The 19,835-nt window shown below is 44.5% G+C and overlaps 1 protein-coding gene across 3 annotated transcripts in view; it reads left to right on the top strand.

The window, feature by feature from the left end:
• The window catches only part of XRN1 (5'-3' exoribonuclease 1), a 155,979-nt gene that overhangs the window by 129,858 nt on the left and 6,286 nt on the right, over nucleotides 1–19,835 (top strand). For all 3 annotated transcript variants that reach the window (XM_077488212.1, XM_077488211.1, XM_077488210.1), the window contains exons 36-41: nucleotides 2,147–2,245; nucleotides 2,351–2,479; nucleotides 2,904–3,027; nucleotides 12,801–12,976; nucleotides 15,419–15,532; nucleotides 15,898–16,015. In XM_077488212.1, coding sequence (XP_077344338.1) covers nucleotides 2,147–2,245; nucleotides 2,351–2,479; nucleotides 2,904–3,027; nucleotides 12,801–12,976; nucleotides 15,419–15,532; nucleotides 15,898–16,015 — 760 coding nt within the window. The remainder of the gene's footprint in view (nucleotides 1–2,146; nucleotides 2,246–2,350; nucleotides 2,480–2,903; nucleotides 3,028–12,800; nucleotides 12,977–15,418; nucleotides 15,533–15,897; nucleotides 16,016–19,835) is intronic.

The raw sequence follows: 19,835 nt of genomic DNA, 5'->3' as shown, positions 1-19,835 counted from the left end.
ATTTTGTCTGCTTGGAACAAACAGATCCAAGCCTTGGATTATCCAATGGATCTGGCTCTAAAAGTACATCAGAGTCTCAACTGGTGGTTGATGACCAGGAATTTACAGAAGGGAAAATAGTAGTAACCACGGATGCCAGCATATGGGGCTGGGGAGCAGTTCTAGAAGAGACCACGGTTCAAGGGAAGTGGTCAGTTCGAGAAGACCTTGCCCATAAACATCCTAGAGATTCGGGCTGTACGTCTGGCTATAATGGCCTGGATGTCCAGGTTGCGGAATTCTCCTGTCAGGATACAATCCAAAAATGCCACAGCAGTGGCCTATAACTATCACCAAGGAGGCACCAGAAGCCACGCTGCCCAAAGGGAGGTGGACCATATTCTATCTTGGGCAGAGAAACATGTTCCTTGCCTATCTGCAGTTTACATTCCAGGAGTGGAAAATTGGCAGGCAGATTTTCTGAGCCGTCAACAGTTGTTGCTGGGAGAATGGTCTCTAAATCCCGATGTCTTTTTGGCCCTTTGCCAAAGATGGGGTACGTCAGACATAGATCTATTGGCGTCCAGGTTCAGCAAGAAGTTGGACAACTTTGTGGCGAGAACAAGGGATCTAATTGCACTCGAAGTAGATGCGTTAGTGATCCCATGGAATCAGTTTTCACCAATTTATGCATTCCCTCCAGTTCAGCTGCTACTATGGCTGCTTCACAGGATCAGGGAAGAAGGGAAGCTGGTAATCCTAGTGTCCCCAGCATGGCCAAGAAGACCCTGGTATGCAGGGATCGTGAGAATGGCAGCAGGGGAGTCTTTGACTCTTCCAACTCGTCCAGACCTGCTGTCGCAGGGACCGGTATTCCATCCTGTCTTCCAAACCCTAAATTTAACGGTGTGGCTATTGAAGCCCACATTCTAAGAAATCAGGGGGCTTTCAGGTTCAGTAGTATCCACCCTGATTAATGCCAGAAAGCCGGCCTCCAGGACCATTTATTACAGGGTCTGTAAGGCCCTACTACACTTGGTGTGAAACCAAGGGTTGGCATCCACGTAAGTATGTCATAGTAAGAATTCTGGCCTTTCTACAATTAGTAGTAGAAATTAAGCTGGCCTTGAGTACAATCAAGGGCCAGATTTCGGCCTTGGCAGTGTTTTTCCAAAGGCCGCTTGCTTTGCACTCTTTAGTCCGGGCATTCATACAAGGGGTAACTTAGATAACTCCACCAGTTATAATACCCTTGTGCCCATGGGCTATTTTGCTTTGTGTCTCCCTTTCCTTAGGTGCCATTGCTTTGGGACATACCATATAGTCATTACTATGGTGCCCTGTGTCCCATGATGTACAATGAAGAAAATAGTATTTTTTATAACGGCTTACCTGTAAAATTCTTTTCTTGGAGTATATCATGGGACACAGAGGTCCCTCCCCTCTGCATAGCTCCACATTTTTTTTTGTAGTTCTGTGTGGCGTTGTATAATGGCTTGAGTTGCAGCTTATTTTTTAATTAATAGTGCAGTTTTCTTTTTTTTACATGTGTATATATATTGATTTGTTACAACCTGAGATACTCCCGGTATGGGAGGGGTTATATAGGGAGGGGAACTTCCCATTTCCTTTTTGGTTATACCAGTGTCCGTTCACCTAAAGGTGGCCTATAACCCATATAGTTATTACTATGGTGCTCTTTGTCCCGTGATGTACTCCAAGAAAAGGATTTTACAGGTAAGCTGTTATACAAATCCTATTTTTCTTAGCAACCACATCATATCCAAGCCCTCCCCTTCAGTATAAACTGTGCCCTTCCCCTTCCAGAAATATGATGCTGTATGCCTTCTTTTCTTCTCCTTACTTTTTCGCCCGACTTTTTCTGCACAGTATTGGTTTGTGAATCTGTAATGCACACATTTTGGTCCTCTGAACTGCGTCATGTGACCCAAACTGCGAAAATAATTAAACCAGTAGGCTACACTATTTTATATACATTCCTGCTACAGACCAGTACCTCTAAGCTCTGATATATATATATATATAATAAATATATTTTTTTTAAGACTCAGGAGCTCAGTGAGAAGTGTGTGTATATGTATGTGTGTGTGTGTGAGTACATATATATGTTAGTATTGGGCATTCAGTAGCTGTGTATGTTTTGCAGAATGTCTCTGAGCCTGTAACACAAATCAAGCTTTTGAAGAGAAGTGACCTTCCCAATGAGGTACAGGTAGACAGCAGTGACAGCATCTTAGAGAGAAAGGTACTTCTGTTCTCACCATTTATTTACATTTTGGCCATGTCGAAATTGTATTTTAATTACAAAAGTGCTTGGTTCCGCTTTGACTTTTGTGGTTTTACTTTTCAGCAAAACAATGAGTTTGAAAAATTTGTTGCCTCACTGAACCTGTCTGGACAAGATCAAACCCCGGCCACACCCAGCACTGAGGTCCATGTTACCACTGAGGAGCATTTGTCACCACAGTCCTTTGCGATGGTTAGTACATGCCTGATATGCTTCTTTTACAGTTTGTGTTAACTAAAATTGTACTTCAGCCACTTGCAAATTATTCACTCATAGTTGTATTTATCTAAGAAGGAAACCACTATTCTGTGGACTTACGGTTAATGGCTGGAGTCATTGTCATCAGACACCCACCAGAGAACATTTCAGGTGGGACCTGTACAGCTACACTATATCTATAGCTATAGATATATATATAATCTGCCTTTTTTTACCTGAACAACACAGCTTCAGGCTGTTATACCCACTGAGCTCAAAATCCTTCTAATCCACATTGACTACAGGGATAACACACAAAAAGCTTGCCCACTTACATGATTGATCTGAAAAAGCCATCACAGTTGCAAACCATTGCAATAATATAGTATTTATTTTAATTTTTTTATTATACCATTAGAAAGGAACCCAAATGCTAAAGGAAATATTGAAGATTGACAGCAATGACAATTCCACTCCGCATAAAGACATTAGAAAGGATCCGGTGACAACACCTGTACAGCACAAGCAAACCAAACAGATGGGTATGTCTTTGTCTTCACATCATTTGGTAATGGCTGACAAGAAAAATCTTCCCCATATTGCAAGATGTTCATATTAGTGCAGCAATGCATTACTATTTAAGTAGAACTAATGGCACAACTTTTTTTTTTTATTTTTTTTTATGGAATAAGGGAGAGTTATAACTTCTGTCAGTTTTTTCTGTTTGCCATCTGTATCCAATTAAGGAGCTTTTCACTTCCTGCTTCATAGCCAAATATAAATTGAGAGGAATTATCTCCAAAGAGAGCATCCCTGGTTGTCACCAGAGCTATGGATTCCATTGGAAGATTCCCCCTATAATCCTGATTTGGTGATGATAACCCTAATTTATGATTTTTCTTTTCTTTTTTTTTTACTTTCACTCTTGGTGATAATGGTAAACAGTACAGATGGAGTGAGTGAACCTAACAGCGACACATGCAGCCAAAAAAAAAAAAACTGACAGGTGTTCCAATCCCTGCTTATTCTATCCAAAATTAAAATATATATTTTTCCATTGTGAAAAACGGAAAATCTTAAACCTTCAGGTTATACTGCCACCTATAGGAGAATCGGACATTGGCAAACAAAAAGTGCAGTTGAGTTCAGGGTATAGCCCCCTCCTGCTACCAGCATGCTTCAGTTTTTTTCTGGTGTCCAAGGAGGATGGGCATTTTTTTTTTCAGCTCTGCTGTTATCGATTACCTCAAGACCATCTGTGTTTTGCTAGCAATTTTATTTTTATTTATTTTCTTCATTCAAGACTCTTTTCCACATGGCTGCTGGTGGTTCTCCCTCCGGTTTGCAGCTCTCCGGTGTAGCCATCCTTTTGGATCATACTGCCTCTGGACCCCAGTGGACTGGGCGCTGCAGTGTGAGTCAGGAGTTGATTTTCCGGCACTGGGTTCCATGCAGGGCTTCTTCAAGGCTCGGTTCTGGTTAAGTTAGGTGCAGAGAACTTTTCTGGTGTAGAGCCACTGCTATTGCCTTTGCACTGTCTCCAAAAATTCACTTAGTAAGTAGGGCTGGCTGGGCTGAGCATGGTGCTCCATTGTGTTTATTGGTCACCCGCTGTCATTGTTCCTTGTTGCCTGTTGGCTTTGTCATGGAACAATTTAACGCTGTGGGACTGAATGCTAATTTTAATTTCTGGGTAGAGTGCCGCACACAGTCTTTCCTTTTATACAGCATTAAGAAAACCTTTCCCTGCTGCTGCTTCTGTTGTAAAAGAGCCACATGAACATTTGAACCGTTCTTTCTTCCCACTTACAGTGATTTTGGTCACCTATGACCATCCAACCCTCTGTTTACTGACCCTCACCTGATAACAGCTGTCTGAGTTTCATGAGCACTAGAAGCCACACCTTTTTTTTTTTTTCTTGCATGTGTCCTCTGTCAGTACATATGTATAGGGCACTTTGACTAAAATGCCAGCCTGTGGTACTGAATTGTTTTATCTGCGTGGCCTTCAAGGGACAGCGTCTCTTCAGAGCATTTCTTGATGCTTTTCTCAAGGATGTTACTGGTTGCAAGAGCAGTCATCTTCCCTATCAAAAGTCTAAAGAGCAAACCATGAAGCTGCTTCCCTCTGAGTTATTGGAAGTATCCCTTTTGTTTCTCCACTCCATTCCCTTCAGCGTTGAAGCCTTCAACACTTGACTCCCCCAACTATAACCATAAAGTCTGTCACTCCAAGTCAGCCACGTCCTTAAACAAGCCTTCCTCTACTTGACGGCGTGCTCTCACTTTCTAGTGTGCAGTAAGGATGAGCTCTGGCGTGTTCGCACAGCCCACGTGCAGAGCCTGCCAGGAAGTCGGCGCTGAGCTAATCACAAGCAGTGAGACATTGTCACGATGAGCGGCTGCAGAGATTGGGAAATGTCTCACTGCCTGTGATTAGCGCAGTGCATTGCCGACTTCCTGGCGGGCTTTGCATGTGGACTGTGCGAACACGCCAGAGCTCATCCTTAGTGTGCAGTGACATTAGCTGACATTTGTAGATTGAGCAGCTTGCATTCCAGATGCTTGGTTGGGAAAGGTGTTGTCCCAGGGCTACAAATGTAAGATTCATTTGCTGCCTCTTTCTGTCTTTTTTTTTTTTTTTTTTTTCTAATCTTCCTGTGTCTCCTCACCAACTGGGAGATCTCCATCAGGTTGCCACAGGACTTATGGACCAGGTGTCATAGCACCAGTCTCTGCTGCAGATCAGTTTCAGGAGTTTTACTCAGACCTTTTCCAAAACCCAAAGAGAGCATTCTTACTTACATGTGCCCATCTTTCCAGACAACCAGCACTTTTAGCACATGGCTGCTGGTTCCTCCTATTCTACCAGTTAGTGGCCCTGCCCTTCAGCTTCTCTTCTGCACCTTGGGCATTTAACCTTTTGTTGAGGGAATAGTAGGTGGGGGCACTGTCAGACGTATCCCTGATAGTCCTAGCATTACAGAGATTGGGATAAATCTTAAACCTTCAGAAATCCTTGCTGGTACAGACTCATTACTTAGAGTATGTGGGTCTAGCACTTGACGTGTCGCAGGCCATAGTGAGAAGCTTTAGACTCTCTGGTTTTGGGATTGATTTCTTCTTTCCAGAAACCAATTCACTCTCTGCTTTTGCATGATAGTCTTGGTGCTGATGGTAGCGTCCATTGGAATCACTCTAGGCATCTGCAACACAATATTATGTCATTATTTGACAAATCAGTCCGGTTTCTAGACAGGCTGATTAAACTGATGACAAGGACCACACTTTTTATGGCTTGGCAGCTCAAGAATCTAGTCTTGGAATGCCATTTCAGCTGTATTCAGTCAAACAATCTCTCTGATAAGTACTTTGGGCAATGTAGCAGGAAGTGGTCCTCATTCTTCAGGACCCCCTGATCACATTGCTGGCACAATCTACTATCCCTGGGTTTGTAGGTCTGTCTGTGCCGTCCTAATTCGATTTTCAGGCTGTGGGCACTCAGTCTGTACAGACTCGGGGTCTGTCTGTCTTTGGAGTCTTGTTGCACCTCCAGGTACAGGGACAGTTTGTAGTCCCTCTGCTGTGACTGGTAAACCGTTTGTTTTTTGAAGTTTATTTAATTTTTCCATTCTCCAACATGTTTTTCTTTGGAGTCATTCATTATGTTTTTTATTTGAGATTTTGTCAGCCCAGATTGTTGAGAGTTTGGGATAGACAAAGTGTTGATGCGTTGTTGCAGGCCACACGGCTTAGCCTGGTCCTTACTGTTCAGTAAGGTGGTATGAGTTGGGACTGCTGTTTTGTAGGTGGTCCCTGTATGATAGCACCCTCTTCTGTACTGCGAGAAGTAAGGGAAATCTGCCCAAGACCGGAAAGCACTGTTGGAGTTGTTCCAATGGACTTGGAGGAGGTGCTTGCAGAATTCCAGATGGAATATTTCTGTTGGGCTGGGGTCCCATTTGGATTGGTCTGGGTAGGTGATAGAACCCCAAACTTCAGTGCAATAAAGGAGAATTGTGGTGATGACGCTATCAAATATTCCGAGCCAGACTCACTGGTGGTTTTAGGTGGCACAGCTGTCTCCTGATGGCATAGAAGGCTCTGCATGCCTTGTCTTTTAGTGCCTGTGTCTGGCTTGAAACTTCCAGATTTGTTCATTTCTAGGCCGAGGTATGTGTAGCTGTTAGTTTCATCAACAGTGCAGTTGTTTAATGCAAAGGAAGGGCTCTTTGTTTTGTATTTTTCTTTTGGTACACCATGATTTTTGTTTTGCTTGAGTTGATTGGTAGTGCCCATGTGGCACTGTATTTCTCCAGCACTTCTCTCTTGTAGGCCTTTCTCTGTTGGTGACAGAAGTAGGAGGTCATCAGCATACAGCAGGAACTTCACCTCAGTGTCATGTAGAGTCAGTCCTGGTGCTGGGGAGGATTCTAGAGCTGCAGCCAGTTCATTGATGGAGATGTTGAAGTGGGTTGAACTTAAGCTGCAGCCCTGTCTGACTTCTCTGGCCTGCTGGAAGTGTCCAGTTCTTTTCCCAATCACCTTTACGATGCAGCTGTTCTTGGTGTATGAAGTCTTGATAACATCATATGTTTTATGTTCTATTCCACTCTGCAATAGTTTGAGGAACAGGCCTGTGTGCCACACTGAGTCAAATGCCTTCTTAAAGCGGGGTTCCACCCTAAAGTGGAACTTCCGCTGATCGGAACCCTCCCCCCCTCCGGTGTCACAATTGGCACCTTACAGGGGGGAGGGGGTGGAGATACCTGTCAAAGACAGGTATTTACACCCACTTCCGGGCATAGACTCCCGTGGGAGTCTATGTCATTTCCTGTCCTGCCGCGCTGTCTGCTGGGACACACACGGGTCCCAGTGACAACGCGGACAATTCCTATTGCGCTGCGCGACTCGCGCATGCGCAGTAGGGAAACCGGGAAGTGAAGCCGATTCGCTTCACTTCCTGATTCCCTCACCTAGAATGGTGACGGCAGCAGCCGAGAGCCGAGCGATCGATCAGCCTCGGCTGCCGGAATCGCTGGAACCCGGGACAGGTGAGTGTCCATTTATTAAAAGTCAGCAGCTGTAGTATTTATAGCTGCTGGCTTTTAATATATATTTTTTAGGTGGAATCCCTCTTTAAAGTCCACAAAGCAGGCAAATATCTTTCCATGTTTTGTATTGTGGACATGGTTCTTGATAAGACTTTGCAGGGTGTCGATGTGGTCTGTAGTACGATGGTTTGGCATGAACCCTGCCTGACTTCTGCTGAGGACATTGTCTTGTGTCAGGAAGTTGAGGATCCATTTGTTGAGGATACTGTTGAATAGTTTCCCTAGTGTGCTGCTGACACATATCCCCCTGTAGTTGGCTGGATCACACTGGTCTCTACTCTTATGTATGGGTGTTATGAGGCCTTGGTTCCATACTGTAGGGTAGTAACCAGCACTCAGGACCAGATTGAACAGGTTGCATATTGCAGCATGTACATCTGGGGAGCCATGTTTAATCATCTGGCAGAATCCCATCCACCCCACTGGATTTCTTAGTTTGCAGGTGTTGGATTTTCTCCCTAATTCCTTGCGATATAACCAGTACATCTAGGGGGTTCCAGAAGTAAATTTTTTCTTCCATATCCTTGAGTCTTTTGATGATGTCCTTTTGTTTTACAGTTAGAGCCTCCTCTGGAATATCTTTGTAGAGGCTCTTAAAGTAGTTGAGCCAGATGCCACCATTTTGGAGTGCTGAGCCAATATTCTTCCATATTTTCCGGAAGTACCTCTTCCAACTGTTCCAGGTTTTTGGAGATGAAGTTTTGCTTTTTCTTTTTAAGGTTTTTTTTGTATTTTTTCTGTAGGGTGCCATGGGCTATCCTTAGGTCAGTGTTGTCAGGGTCTCTGTGTTTGTTATTGGGGACTGTTCGTAAGGTTCCTTAACCACTTGCTTACTGGGCACTTAAACCCCCCTCAGTCCCAGACCAATTTTCAGCTTTCAGCGCTGATGCACTTTGAATGACAATTGCGCGGGCATACAACACTGTACCCAAATTAAATTTTTATCATTTTTTTCCCACAAATAGAGCTTTCTTTTGGTGGTATTTAGTTACAGCTCGGAGTTTTATTTTTTGCTAAACAAACAAAAAAAGATGCAAAAAAATAAATCATGTTTTAATAGTTTGTTATAAAATTTTGCAAACGGGTCATTTTTCTCCTTCATTGAAGTGCGCTGATTAGGCAGCACTGATAGGCTGCATTGGTGGGCACTGATGGGCTGCATTGGTGGGCACTGATGGGCTGCATTGGTGGGCACTGGTAGGCTGCACTGGTGGGCACTGATAGGCATAGTTAAGGCGGCACTAATAGGCACAGATAAGGCGGCACCGATGGGCACAGATAAGGCGGCACTGATGGGCAAAGATGGGCACAGATAAGATGGCACGGATGGGTGGCACGGATGGGCACTGATAGGTACCACTGATAGATGGGACTGATGGGCACTGATAGGTGGCACTGCTGGGCACTGATGGGCGGCACTGCTGGGCACTGATGGGCGGCACTGGGGTGCAGCACCTTTGAGGCAGATTGTGGGCACTGTGGGTGGCACTGCTGGGTGACACTGTGGGTGGCACTGCTGGGTGACACTGTGGGTGGCACTGCTGGGTGACACTGTGGGCCCTGCTGGGTGACACTGTGGGCCCTGCTGGGTGACACTGTGGGCCCTGCTGGGTGACACCGTGGGCCCTGCTGGGTGACACTGTGGGCACTGCTGGGTGGCACTGTGGGCACTGCTGGGTGGCACTATGGGCACTGCTGGGTGGCACTGACGGGGGGCACTTACTTTTTATTAGGGTGGCACTGCAGGGGGCAGGTGGGCACTGGCAGGGGGCAGGTGGGCGCTTGCATTGCTGGCCGTGATCGGGACTCATGTCCTGATCACGGCCGCCGGTGATCGGCTTTTTTTCTCCTCGCGCTGTCAGCGCGAGGAGGAATACTAGCCGATTACCGGCTCCGTTACATCACCTGATCACCTGATCAGCTGTCATTGGCTGACAGCTGATCACGTGATAAGGGGTCAGGATCGACCCCTTGCACGGATCGGTGATCAGGCGAGTCTCATGGACTCGCCGATCACAGAGTGCGCCGCGCGCGCCCCTCAGGGGGCGCGCAGGCCGCTCGTACACGGGACTACGTCAATAGACGTAGTCCCGGAAAAGGAGATCCGCGCTGTAGCCGTCATTTGGCTATAGCGCGGATCTCAAGTGGTTAATGCTTTGCATTCTTTGTCAAACCTTTTATTGGATTGTTTGTTGGATGGTTTCTTGTAGTTGGATTTTCTCAGCTGGGCTGTTTCTGCAATAGTGTGTAGTATTTTATTGAGGTCCTTTGCTGCCTGGTTCACACCTCCTGAGCTTACCGTATATACTCGAGTATAAGCCGAGATTTTCAGCCTCTTTTTTGAGGCTGAAAGTGCCCCCCTCGGCTTATACTCGAGTCATCGCTGTCTGCCCGCTCGATCAGCGTGTCGAGCAGACAGACAGCGGCCATTCTATTCAAAAGCCGCGCCTCCGGCTCCGCCTTCGCCTGTGATAGGCGGAACACTGAATTTCCCAGCAGCCTGTGTTCCGCCTATCACGGACATCGTATCATCCTCGTACTACGGACGAGGATGATACGACGTCTGTGATAGGCGGAACACAGGCTGCTGGGAAATTCAGTGTTCCGCCTATCACAGGCGAAGGCGGCGGCGCAGCTTTTGAATTTTACAATGGCCGCCGACGAAGAGGGCACGGGACGGAGGCAAGGCAAGGCACGGCACGGCACGGGACGGGACGGGACGGGACGGGGGCAAGGCAAGGCACGACACGGGACGGATGCAAGGCAAGGCACGGCACGGGACGGAGGCAAGGAGGCAAGGCACGGGACGGAGGCTCGGGACAAAGGTAGGCTGGACACACACACACACACACACACACACACACACACACACACACACACACACACACACACACACACACACACACACACACACACACACACACACAGATGGAGACACACACAGGGATGGATGGATGGATGGATGGAGACACACACACACAGGGATGGATGGATGGATGGAGACACACACACACAGGGATGGATGGATGGATGGATGGAGACACACACACACAGGGATGGATGGATGGATGGACACACACACACACAGGGATGGATGGACGGACACACAGGGATGGACGGACACACAGGGATGGACGGACACACAGGGATGGACGGACACACAGGGATGGACGGACACACACACAGGGATGGACAGGCATGTCTCACCCTCGGCTTATACACGAGTCAATAAGTTTGCCAGTTTTTTTGGGGGTAAATTGGGGGCCTCGGCTTATATTCGGGTCGGCCTATACTCGAGTATATACGGTATCTCCTAGGCATAGATTTGGATGATTTCAAGCTGTTTTTTAATGCCAGGTCTGTCAGTTACCTCTCTGTATTTTGTGATAGACTATTTGGACCATTTAAATGATGGTGGCAGGTTGCAGAGCGAGGCAGAGTTTTGGTGATGGTTTGTTAGATTGAATGTATATCAGTAGTTGGTTGTGGTCTGTGTGTTTGTGGGGTGACTGTAAAACCATTGATGAGTGTGGGGTTCATATCTGTGATGGCATAGTCTACCACACTGCTGCCTACATGGGAGTTTAATGTGTACCTTCCTAGAGTCTCCCTTGGTACGGCCATTGAGGAAGTAGTCTCTCTCTCCCTCTCCTCTCCTCTCTCCTCTCTCCTCTCTCCTCTCCTCTCCTCTCTCCTCTCCTCTCCTCTTCCTCTCCTCTCCTCTCCTCTCCTCTCCTCTCCTCTCCTCTCCTCTCCTCTCCTCTCCTCTCCTCTCCCCTCCCTCTCCTCTCCTCTCCTCTCCTCTCCTTTCTCTCTCTCTCTCTCTCCTCTCTCTCCTCTCTCTCTCCTCTCTCTCTCTCTCTCTCTCTCTCTCTCTCTCTCTCTCTCCTCTCTCTCTCCCCTCTCTCTCCCTCTCTCTCTCTCTCTCTCTCCTCTCTCTCTCTCTCCTCTCTCTCTCCTCTCTCTCCCTCTCTCTCTCTCTCTCTCTCTCTCTCTCTCTCTCTCTCTCTCTCCTCTCTCTCTCTCTCTCTCTCTCTCTCTCTCCTCTCTCTCTCTCTCTCTCTCTCTCCTCTCTCTCTCTCTCTCCTCTCTCTCTCTCTCTCTCTCCTCTCTCTCTCTCCTCTCTCTCTCTCTCTCTCTCTCTCTCTCTCTCTCTCTCTCTCTCTCTCTCTCTCTCTCTCTCTCTCTCTCTCTCTCTCTCTCTCTCTCTCTCTCTCTCTCTCTCTCTCTCTCTCTCTCTCTCTCTCTCTCTCCTCTCTCTCCTCTCTCTCTCCTCTCTCTCTCTCTCTCCTCTCTCTCTCCTCTCTCTCTCTCCCCTCTCTCTCCTCTCTCTCTCTCCCTCTCTCTCTCCTCTCTCTCTCCTCTCTCTCTCTCCTCTCTCTCTCCTCTCTCTCTCCTCTCTCTCTCCCTCTCTCTCTCTCTCTCCCCCCCCTCTCTCTCTTCCCCCCCCCCCCTCTCTCTCCCCCCCCCCCTCTCTCTCCCCCCCCCCCTCTCTCTCCCCCCCCCCCCCTCTCTCTCTCTCTCTCTCTCTCTCTCTCTCTCTCGCTATTCTGCTGCTGGGCAGGATGAGAATGTGCATAAAGGATTTTGAATAGTGCTATGATTTGGGAGGTTTGGACTCTTCCTGTAGGTGGGACTTGGCGGGACTGAATGCTAATTAGGTTGTATTCATTCACACCCACCATCAGAGCAGTGAAGCAAGTTACAGCATTTGCGGTCTCAAAGACTACAGAGGAGTGTGTTTTAGGCTAGAGATGCAGTAGGAAGTGGATGTGGAAGAGACTCTGTCTACATTAGACTATACAGACTGTTGCATGGTGCAAAGACCCAACTAATCCAGAAGATGATCTGTAGACAACAGAACATGGTACAGAGGTATGATCTATGCTGGGACTGATCATTCCATTCTGTTCTAGTAAACAGAAAGTTGGAGTTTAGCTTTAAGTCAGAGTTCTAGGCAAACTGCATAGTAGACTGTTGGAATACCTACCTGTGTACTGTAGCATGGGATATGCTCTATACAAAATAAAATATATATCTGTATCATGTAAGTCAGCATATTTTTTTTCATATTCCATGCAGTAAAAGTGAGATTTAAAATTCAAGTAAAATAATAGAGTATTACTTATGCAGTCTGCTTTTTGCATTGCTGTGAGCTTGTGGGTGCTAAATCCCTTGTTAACTTCCATTTTGTGTTGCAGCTGCACATTTGAACAGAGCACAGGGTGCAGGACCACCTTTCAATGCACCTAACCCAGAGTTAAAGCGCCCACCTCTCCTTCCACAACCTCTGGTCACGCTAGTTTCTGAACTTTGTCGTATATGCGCCTTTGTTGGAATGCCTTCGCCGGAGTTTTCACTAATGCGAACACCACAGGTAAACTAGAGAACATAGTGTCTGGCAACCACATTACTGTCATTAATGCTCATCAATGGGTTTAAGTAAAATGCTGAATATGCTGCATTCATTATTAAAGTGAATCAAAACTGCCCCCCTGCTGTTTTGGTACAGTTTGGGAGTAGGGATGAGCATGTGGCTATATTGGGTCAATAATGTTATGAGCATCCCCACCCCTTCATGTATATGTAGTTGCGTTACAGGAATTCCCCTGGCCTCAGTTGATTGGGTAGCAGTGCGGGGGGGATAGATTTCAGTCCAAATCTGAGCTCATCTCTATTGGGGAGATATCCTTTCACTGCCTCTTCTGGACTTTCAAAAGGAAATTAAGAAAATCCTTCCAATGTGAGAGGGGATCCCTTTTAGGTAGTTAATGGAACTATGCAAGATTTCCTTGACATGTTGTTCTGATCACAGCTGTAAAAGTTTGGGGCACAGGCAGTAATAAAAAACAGAAGTCCAACCCTTCCATATTGCATAAAAAAAAGTTATAGATGCACTTGCATATATTTTAACACTGATCCTAGTACCAAAGTTTTATAACCTTCAAGCCAAATTCTTAGCACAGCAAAACAAAAACTAGCTTGGGGTCCCCTCTGCACTACAAGGTTTAAAGCTGCTGAAGGGGTTGTATCACTTACCTCACTACACTTACAGTGCAGGGCTAGTAATGCTGTATTGTATGTGATGAGGGCAGAAACGTGACCTTGGCCAGAAGCTGCAGCAGACTGGTTGCAAGGAATGATGGAACATGCTGGAGTGCGGATTAGGTGAGTAATGCAACCTCTTTTGTAAACCCCTTGACCTAAAGCGACACTTCACTCTCTTAATCAACATTGACTATTTTTAATTTAGCCTTAAAAAATAGGTAGGAAAATATATCATATTTACTTGTTTTATATATTCATTGCTAGGGGTGTTTAAAGTGATGTATTTGCAAAATAAAACCACAGACACATGGATGGATGAGTTTGCTCTGAATAATAAAAAATAATTAAATAAATTGTTTTTGGTTTGTGGTGCTCAGATGCAGTGTAGTTCTGCTTTAATGAGCAGTTAATCTTTGCAGTGTGTAGAGCTCCATTTTGTTTGTTGTGCCCAGAGTAATGCGGGGTACACGTTATACTTTTTCTTTTTTTTTTTTTTTTCATTCAACCAAAAATGTTTGGTTTGCCATACTAACACTAGCGATGTTGGTGTGCCGATTCCCCCCCCCCCCCCCCCCCCAAGCTATTGTGCTCTGACCGCGGGACCAGCACCCCACCCGCCCGCCCCCAGAACACACTGATCAGCGTTCGCACCCATCCGCTATGAGCATTGATCAAATGCTGGTTTCTCCTGCATGCTTGATAGACAGAAGCTGGTTGTGAACCCAGCTTCTGTCGGACAGGGAGCTGTACACATATGCTGAAAGTTGCCTGGTTTCTGCTGAAAGAAATTACTGTTTTTCTACCTATGTGTACCCAGCCTTAGGCTTTAAATGGGGGTTTAAAAAGCTTGGTTCAAAAAAGTTTTAATTTTTCCATTGCCTTCTGTGTTAATGTGCTTCTGTCATTAGATCCATCAGAAACCTACAGTGGTGTGATCTTGTATGTCATTAAAGATGCAAAATCGCTAATCAAGAAATTAGGGAAAAACCCCATACTTCCAATGCAGATGATGACCAAGGCCATCCCATATTTTCAGCTTATAGAGTAGCTGCTCCACGGAGAGCTTTTATATTGCACTCCAGTAGGGGGTAACGTCAGGAGCAGGTCACATGCCACTGTATCAATTGTTGAGTCCACATTAGTCAAACATGAAAGCTGTAAGATTTACAATTACATGCATAAAGATTTGCAAAAATGAAGGTTAGCGGTCATTGTCTAGCTTTGCTGTTAAGCCTAATACTTTGTCTTGGATGCCATTTTTTGTCAAAAGGTTACTACAATATGACAGTTAATAGTTTTTTTTAAATGTGGTAATGAGAATAGAAGTCCACTTTCATATTGTTGTTCAATTTCACTTTAAATACTATCCTTTTCTTAAAGGCTTCAATTTGCTTTCACTATTAAATACCGGTACTTAAAACCATAATGTTAAGTTACCATTTTAGTGTAATCATTTATTAAATATAACCAATTTGAACGTTGAAGCATGTTGTGTTTTATATATGTGTGTATATGTATGTGTGTATATATTACTAGCCTGGAATAATAAAAACATAAAACATACATACATACACCCATCTTTAGTTAGCCTTTTTTTATTTGCTTATTCAACTATCCATGTATGATTTATACATTAAGGATCTATGTATAATTAAACTATGCATGGTTTATAAATAAAGAATTAAGAAAGAAGAAAATTTGGATCAAAGCCAGCTTTGTATGTCTTTTCCCAGTAGTTTAATATATCTGTATAATTTTTTGTCTGTTGCAGAATTTGACACTCTGTCAAGTTAAGCTGTCAAATGGTTTGGCCATACAAGGACCTCCATGTCATACTGAAAATGATGCAAAGGAGAAGGCTGCCTTGTATGCACTACAGAGACTGGTAAATCCACTGATTTTGTTTTTCTTCCCTTTAATAATTTTGACACTGTGAACATATGAGAATTAAATCATTACTAGTAACCTTTTTATGTTTAAAATCACCATAACCTTTATAGCTTTCTGGCTTGTTTATATTGATGATCTGTTTCTTGTTATAAATCTATTTCATGAGACTTGTTTTTTAAACGGCATTTAAAGTAACCTATAATAAAATGCCTGGATAAACCAGAGGGTGTGAAATATTTTGGCAAAAGGACAATCGTAGTTCCTTTTCTTCCATCCAAATAAAAGTCTGTCCAGGGCAGGGGCCACAGTGGATATTGCCTTTGATCTACTAAAAGTTTCTGTAAATTTTGTCTCCTGTAGAGTTCAGTTGGAGCAAACTTCCCTTTGCAGACACCATCACCTCTTTTTCCAAATTATCAGGCTCTCGGAGCAGGGGTACCTACTGGGCCATTGCCAGTGGTCTTTCCTCAACCAGCAGGTAAGCTCACCAATTCACAATGCAAAAATGTTTTAATTCTTGTATGATTTTTGCAAGTTGCCACAGCTTTGGGTGTGTAGCAGAAAGGTTTTCTTTTGCTGGGTATTAAAGCAAACCTGTTGATTTGCCCTGCTTGCTCAAAGCACAGGTTTGCTTTAGGCACTTCAGCCCCGCAAGGAGTTACCCCCTTCCTGACCAGAGCACTTTTTGCGATACGGCACTGCATCATTTTAACTGACAATTGCACGGTCCTGCAGCGTTGCACCCAAACAAAATTGACGTCATTTTTTCCCCCACAAATAGGGCTTTCTTTTGGTGGTATCACCACTACGGTTTGTATTTTTTGAGCTAGAAACAAAAAAAAATAGAAACAATTTTGAAAAAAAAGCTAAATTTTGTACTTTTTGCTATATAATAGTCCCAAAAAATATATAAAAAAAAAAAAAAAAAATTCTCGCTTTAGGTCGATATGTATTCTTCTACGTATTTTTGGTAAAATAAAATCACAATAAGTGTATAATGATTGGTTTGTACAAAAGTTATAGTCTACAAAATAGGGGATATATTTATGTTTTTTTTTTTTTTTTTTTTTTTTTAGTAGTAATGGAGGTGACCTGCAATTTTTATTATGGCTGACACCTCTGACACTTTTGACAATAATTTTAGGACCATTGTCATGTATACAGCATTCAGTGCTATAAAAATGCACTGATTACTTTGTAGCCTTATGCTGTGTATGTATGGCCTTCCCCCTTCAGCAAGACTCCGGGTGGCAGCGCAGCTCTTTCCCTCTGCAGCTTGTTACCTCTGCTGACTCCCAATCCATGCCTGCCTCAAGGTATGTGGGGTGTTTACTACACTGATGGGCACATTTTCTCTTAAGGGGCACACACATGAGTACATTTTCTCTTTCTCTTAAGGGGCACACTCATGAGCACATTTTCTCTCAAGGGGCACACTGATGGACACAACAAAATGTGCCCATTAGCATGGCCTTTAACATAAAATTTGCCTATCAGTGTGTCCCTTAACATAAAATGGGCATTCTGATGGGTACATTTTATGTTAAGGGGACACCTGATGTATGGTGGCACTGTGCTATGAACGCCTGATGTAAAGGGGCACTCTAATGGGGACACCTGATGTAAGGGGCACTGTGATGGGCACACCTGATCTAAAGATGCACTCTGATGGTTACACCTGATATAAAGGGGCATTCTGATGGAGACAAATGACGTAAGGGGGCACACTGATGGGAGACACCAGATGTAAGGGAGACTTCTGTAAGAGGGCACTCTGATGGGGACACCTGATGGAAGAGGATACTGACGGTGGCAACAGATTAATGGGGGTAGTCTGATGGGGGCCCCCAATGTAATGAATTACTTTGGTAGGGGCACCTGATGTAAGGGGGAACACTATTTGGGACATTTATATTTACAGAGTATTAGCAGAGTGTGTGGAAGAAACCGTAAGAAAAGCACCAGAGAAGCGTGTCTTGTGCCAAAAAAAGGAAAGTAGACATGTACAATCTTTCATGGCACAGACTTGTGATTTGGACCTCGGGCAAAACAGTTTTAGTTACCGGACCTCCTTTAATTCACTACCCCTGCCCTAGAGTATTCTTCCTTCCAAAGGTGATTTCATCATTCCATCTCAATGAGGACATTGTTTTGCTATCCTTGTGCCCTTCTCCTAAGCCTGCAAAGGAGGTCCCTTTGCGTTGCCTGAATGTTGTTAGAGCCATTAGAGTGTACCTAAAAGCTACAGCTTCAATTAGAAAAACAGATTCCCTGTTTCTCCTCTCCTTGGGCCCTCACCAGGGGCACCCCACTTCAAAATCCACCATTGTTAGGTCGATGAGGAATTTGACCACTAGAGCTTATTCTCTAAAACAAACACCACCTCCTGCTTTCTTATGCACACACTCCACCAAATCTGTTGAAGCATCCTGGACTTTTAGGCACCAAGCAAGCTGTTGCCCAACTCTGTAAGGCCACTACCTAGTCTTAGCCCTTGTACACACCGTCAAGCATTCTGACGGAAAATGTCCGATCGGACTGTGTTGTCGGATAATCTGACTGTGTGTGGGCTCCTTCTGACTGTTTCCATCGGAATATCCGACGGACAAAGTTTTAGAGCTGGGCTATAAAACTTTCCGACAACATGATCCGATCGGACTTTGTCCGATTATGTGTAGAGAATTCCGATCAGACAAAGTGCCACGCATACTCAGATCAAATTCCTAGACCAAAGCTATTGGCTACTAGCCTGAACGTAGTCCCGTCGTAACTAAATAACGTCATCACGTTCAGAAGGATCGGATTTTCCGACAACTTTGTCCAACCGTGTGTATACAACACTGATTTTGTTGTCGGAATGTCCGACCCGTGTGTACAAGGGCTAAGAGTTTTACCAGGTGCGTGTTCATTCCTCTGCTGATGCAGCTTTTGGCTACAAGGTTCTTGCAGCAGTGCTCTAAACATGATGCTTTTACCCTTATTGTTGGGCATGTTGGCACAGTTCTGTTGCCTAATTGTTTCCCACCCTTGTACAATTGTAGATGTTGTCCCTACTGTACAATTAAGATAAGAGGAATATTGACTTGTAGATTTTAATCTTGGTGTACAGTACAGAAAGCTGGCCACCCTTCCTAAACATTTATTCTGCATTGATTGCCAAAAAACTGTGAAGTCACAGAAAAAGTAGGGTTAATAGTGGAGGCGCCCAAGAGGGCATGTCCTCAAAAGTTTGCCAGTGTCCAGTCACCTGAAGGTGCAAGCCTACAGTGCTTTTAAAATGTATTCATACCCCTTGACATTTTCCAAATTTTGTCATGTTACAACCAAAAACATAAATGTATTTTATCAGGATTTTATGTGATAGACCAACACAGAGTGGCACATAATTGTAAAAAGGAAAATGAATAATGGTTTTCAACATTTTTTTACAAATATCTGAAAAGTGTGACGTGCATTTATATTCAGCTCCCTTTACTCTGATACCCCTAACTAAAATCTAGTGGAACCAATTGCCTTAAGAAGTCACCTAATTAGTAAAGAGAGTCCACCTGTGTGTAATTAAATCTCAGTATAAATACAACTGTTCTGTGAAGCCCTCAGACGTTTGTTAGAGAACCTTAGTGAACAAACAGCATCATGAAGGCCAAGGAACACACCAGACAGATCAGGAAAAAGTTGTGGAGATGTTTAAAGCAGGGTTAGGTTATAAAAAATGTCCCAAGCTGTAAACGTCTCACGGAGTACGGTTCAATCCACCTTCCGAAAATGGTATGAGTATGGCACAACTGCAAACCTACCAAGACATGGCCATCCACCTACACTGACAAGGGAGAGCATTCAACAGAGAAGCAGCCAAGAGGTCCATGGTAACTCTGGAGGGAGCTGCAGAGATTCACAGCTCAGATGGGAGAATCTGTCCACATGACAACCATTGTCGTGCACTCCACAAATCTCTTCTTTATGCAAGGGTGGCAAGAAGAAAGTCATTGTTGAAAGTAGGGCGAAACAATCGACAACTAATCAATTTTGAAATGAATTGATTACTATTTTCATAATTGATTAATCAGCCAGCCGATTAGTTGGCCTCCATACAGAATGCATTATTTGTTTACATTTCAGATATTACAGTGCAGCACACATACAGCTCATTACACCATCCATACATCAGTAAGTGCCTGAGAACTTGTGAATGTGTGAGGAGCAGTGCTTCATGGGACATGTAGTTCTGACAAGCAAGTCAGTGGTTCTAAAGGCAGAAGTTTTCTTTACCTTGCTATGGGGCACTCTATACTATACTT

This window comes from Lithobates pipiens, unplaced genomic scaffold (assembly GCF_037356315.1).
Source record: "Lithobates pipiens isolate NorthernLeopardFrog02 unplaced genomic scaffold, aLitPip1_a1.2 Scaffold_18, whole genome shotgun sequence".
NCBI classification, from domain to species: domain Eukaryota; kingdom Metazoa; phylum Chordata; class Amphibia; order Anura; family Ranidae; genus Lithobates; species Lithobates pipiens.
This window is presented reverse-complemented; position numbering and strand designations above follow the sequence as displayed.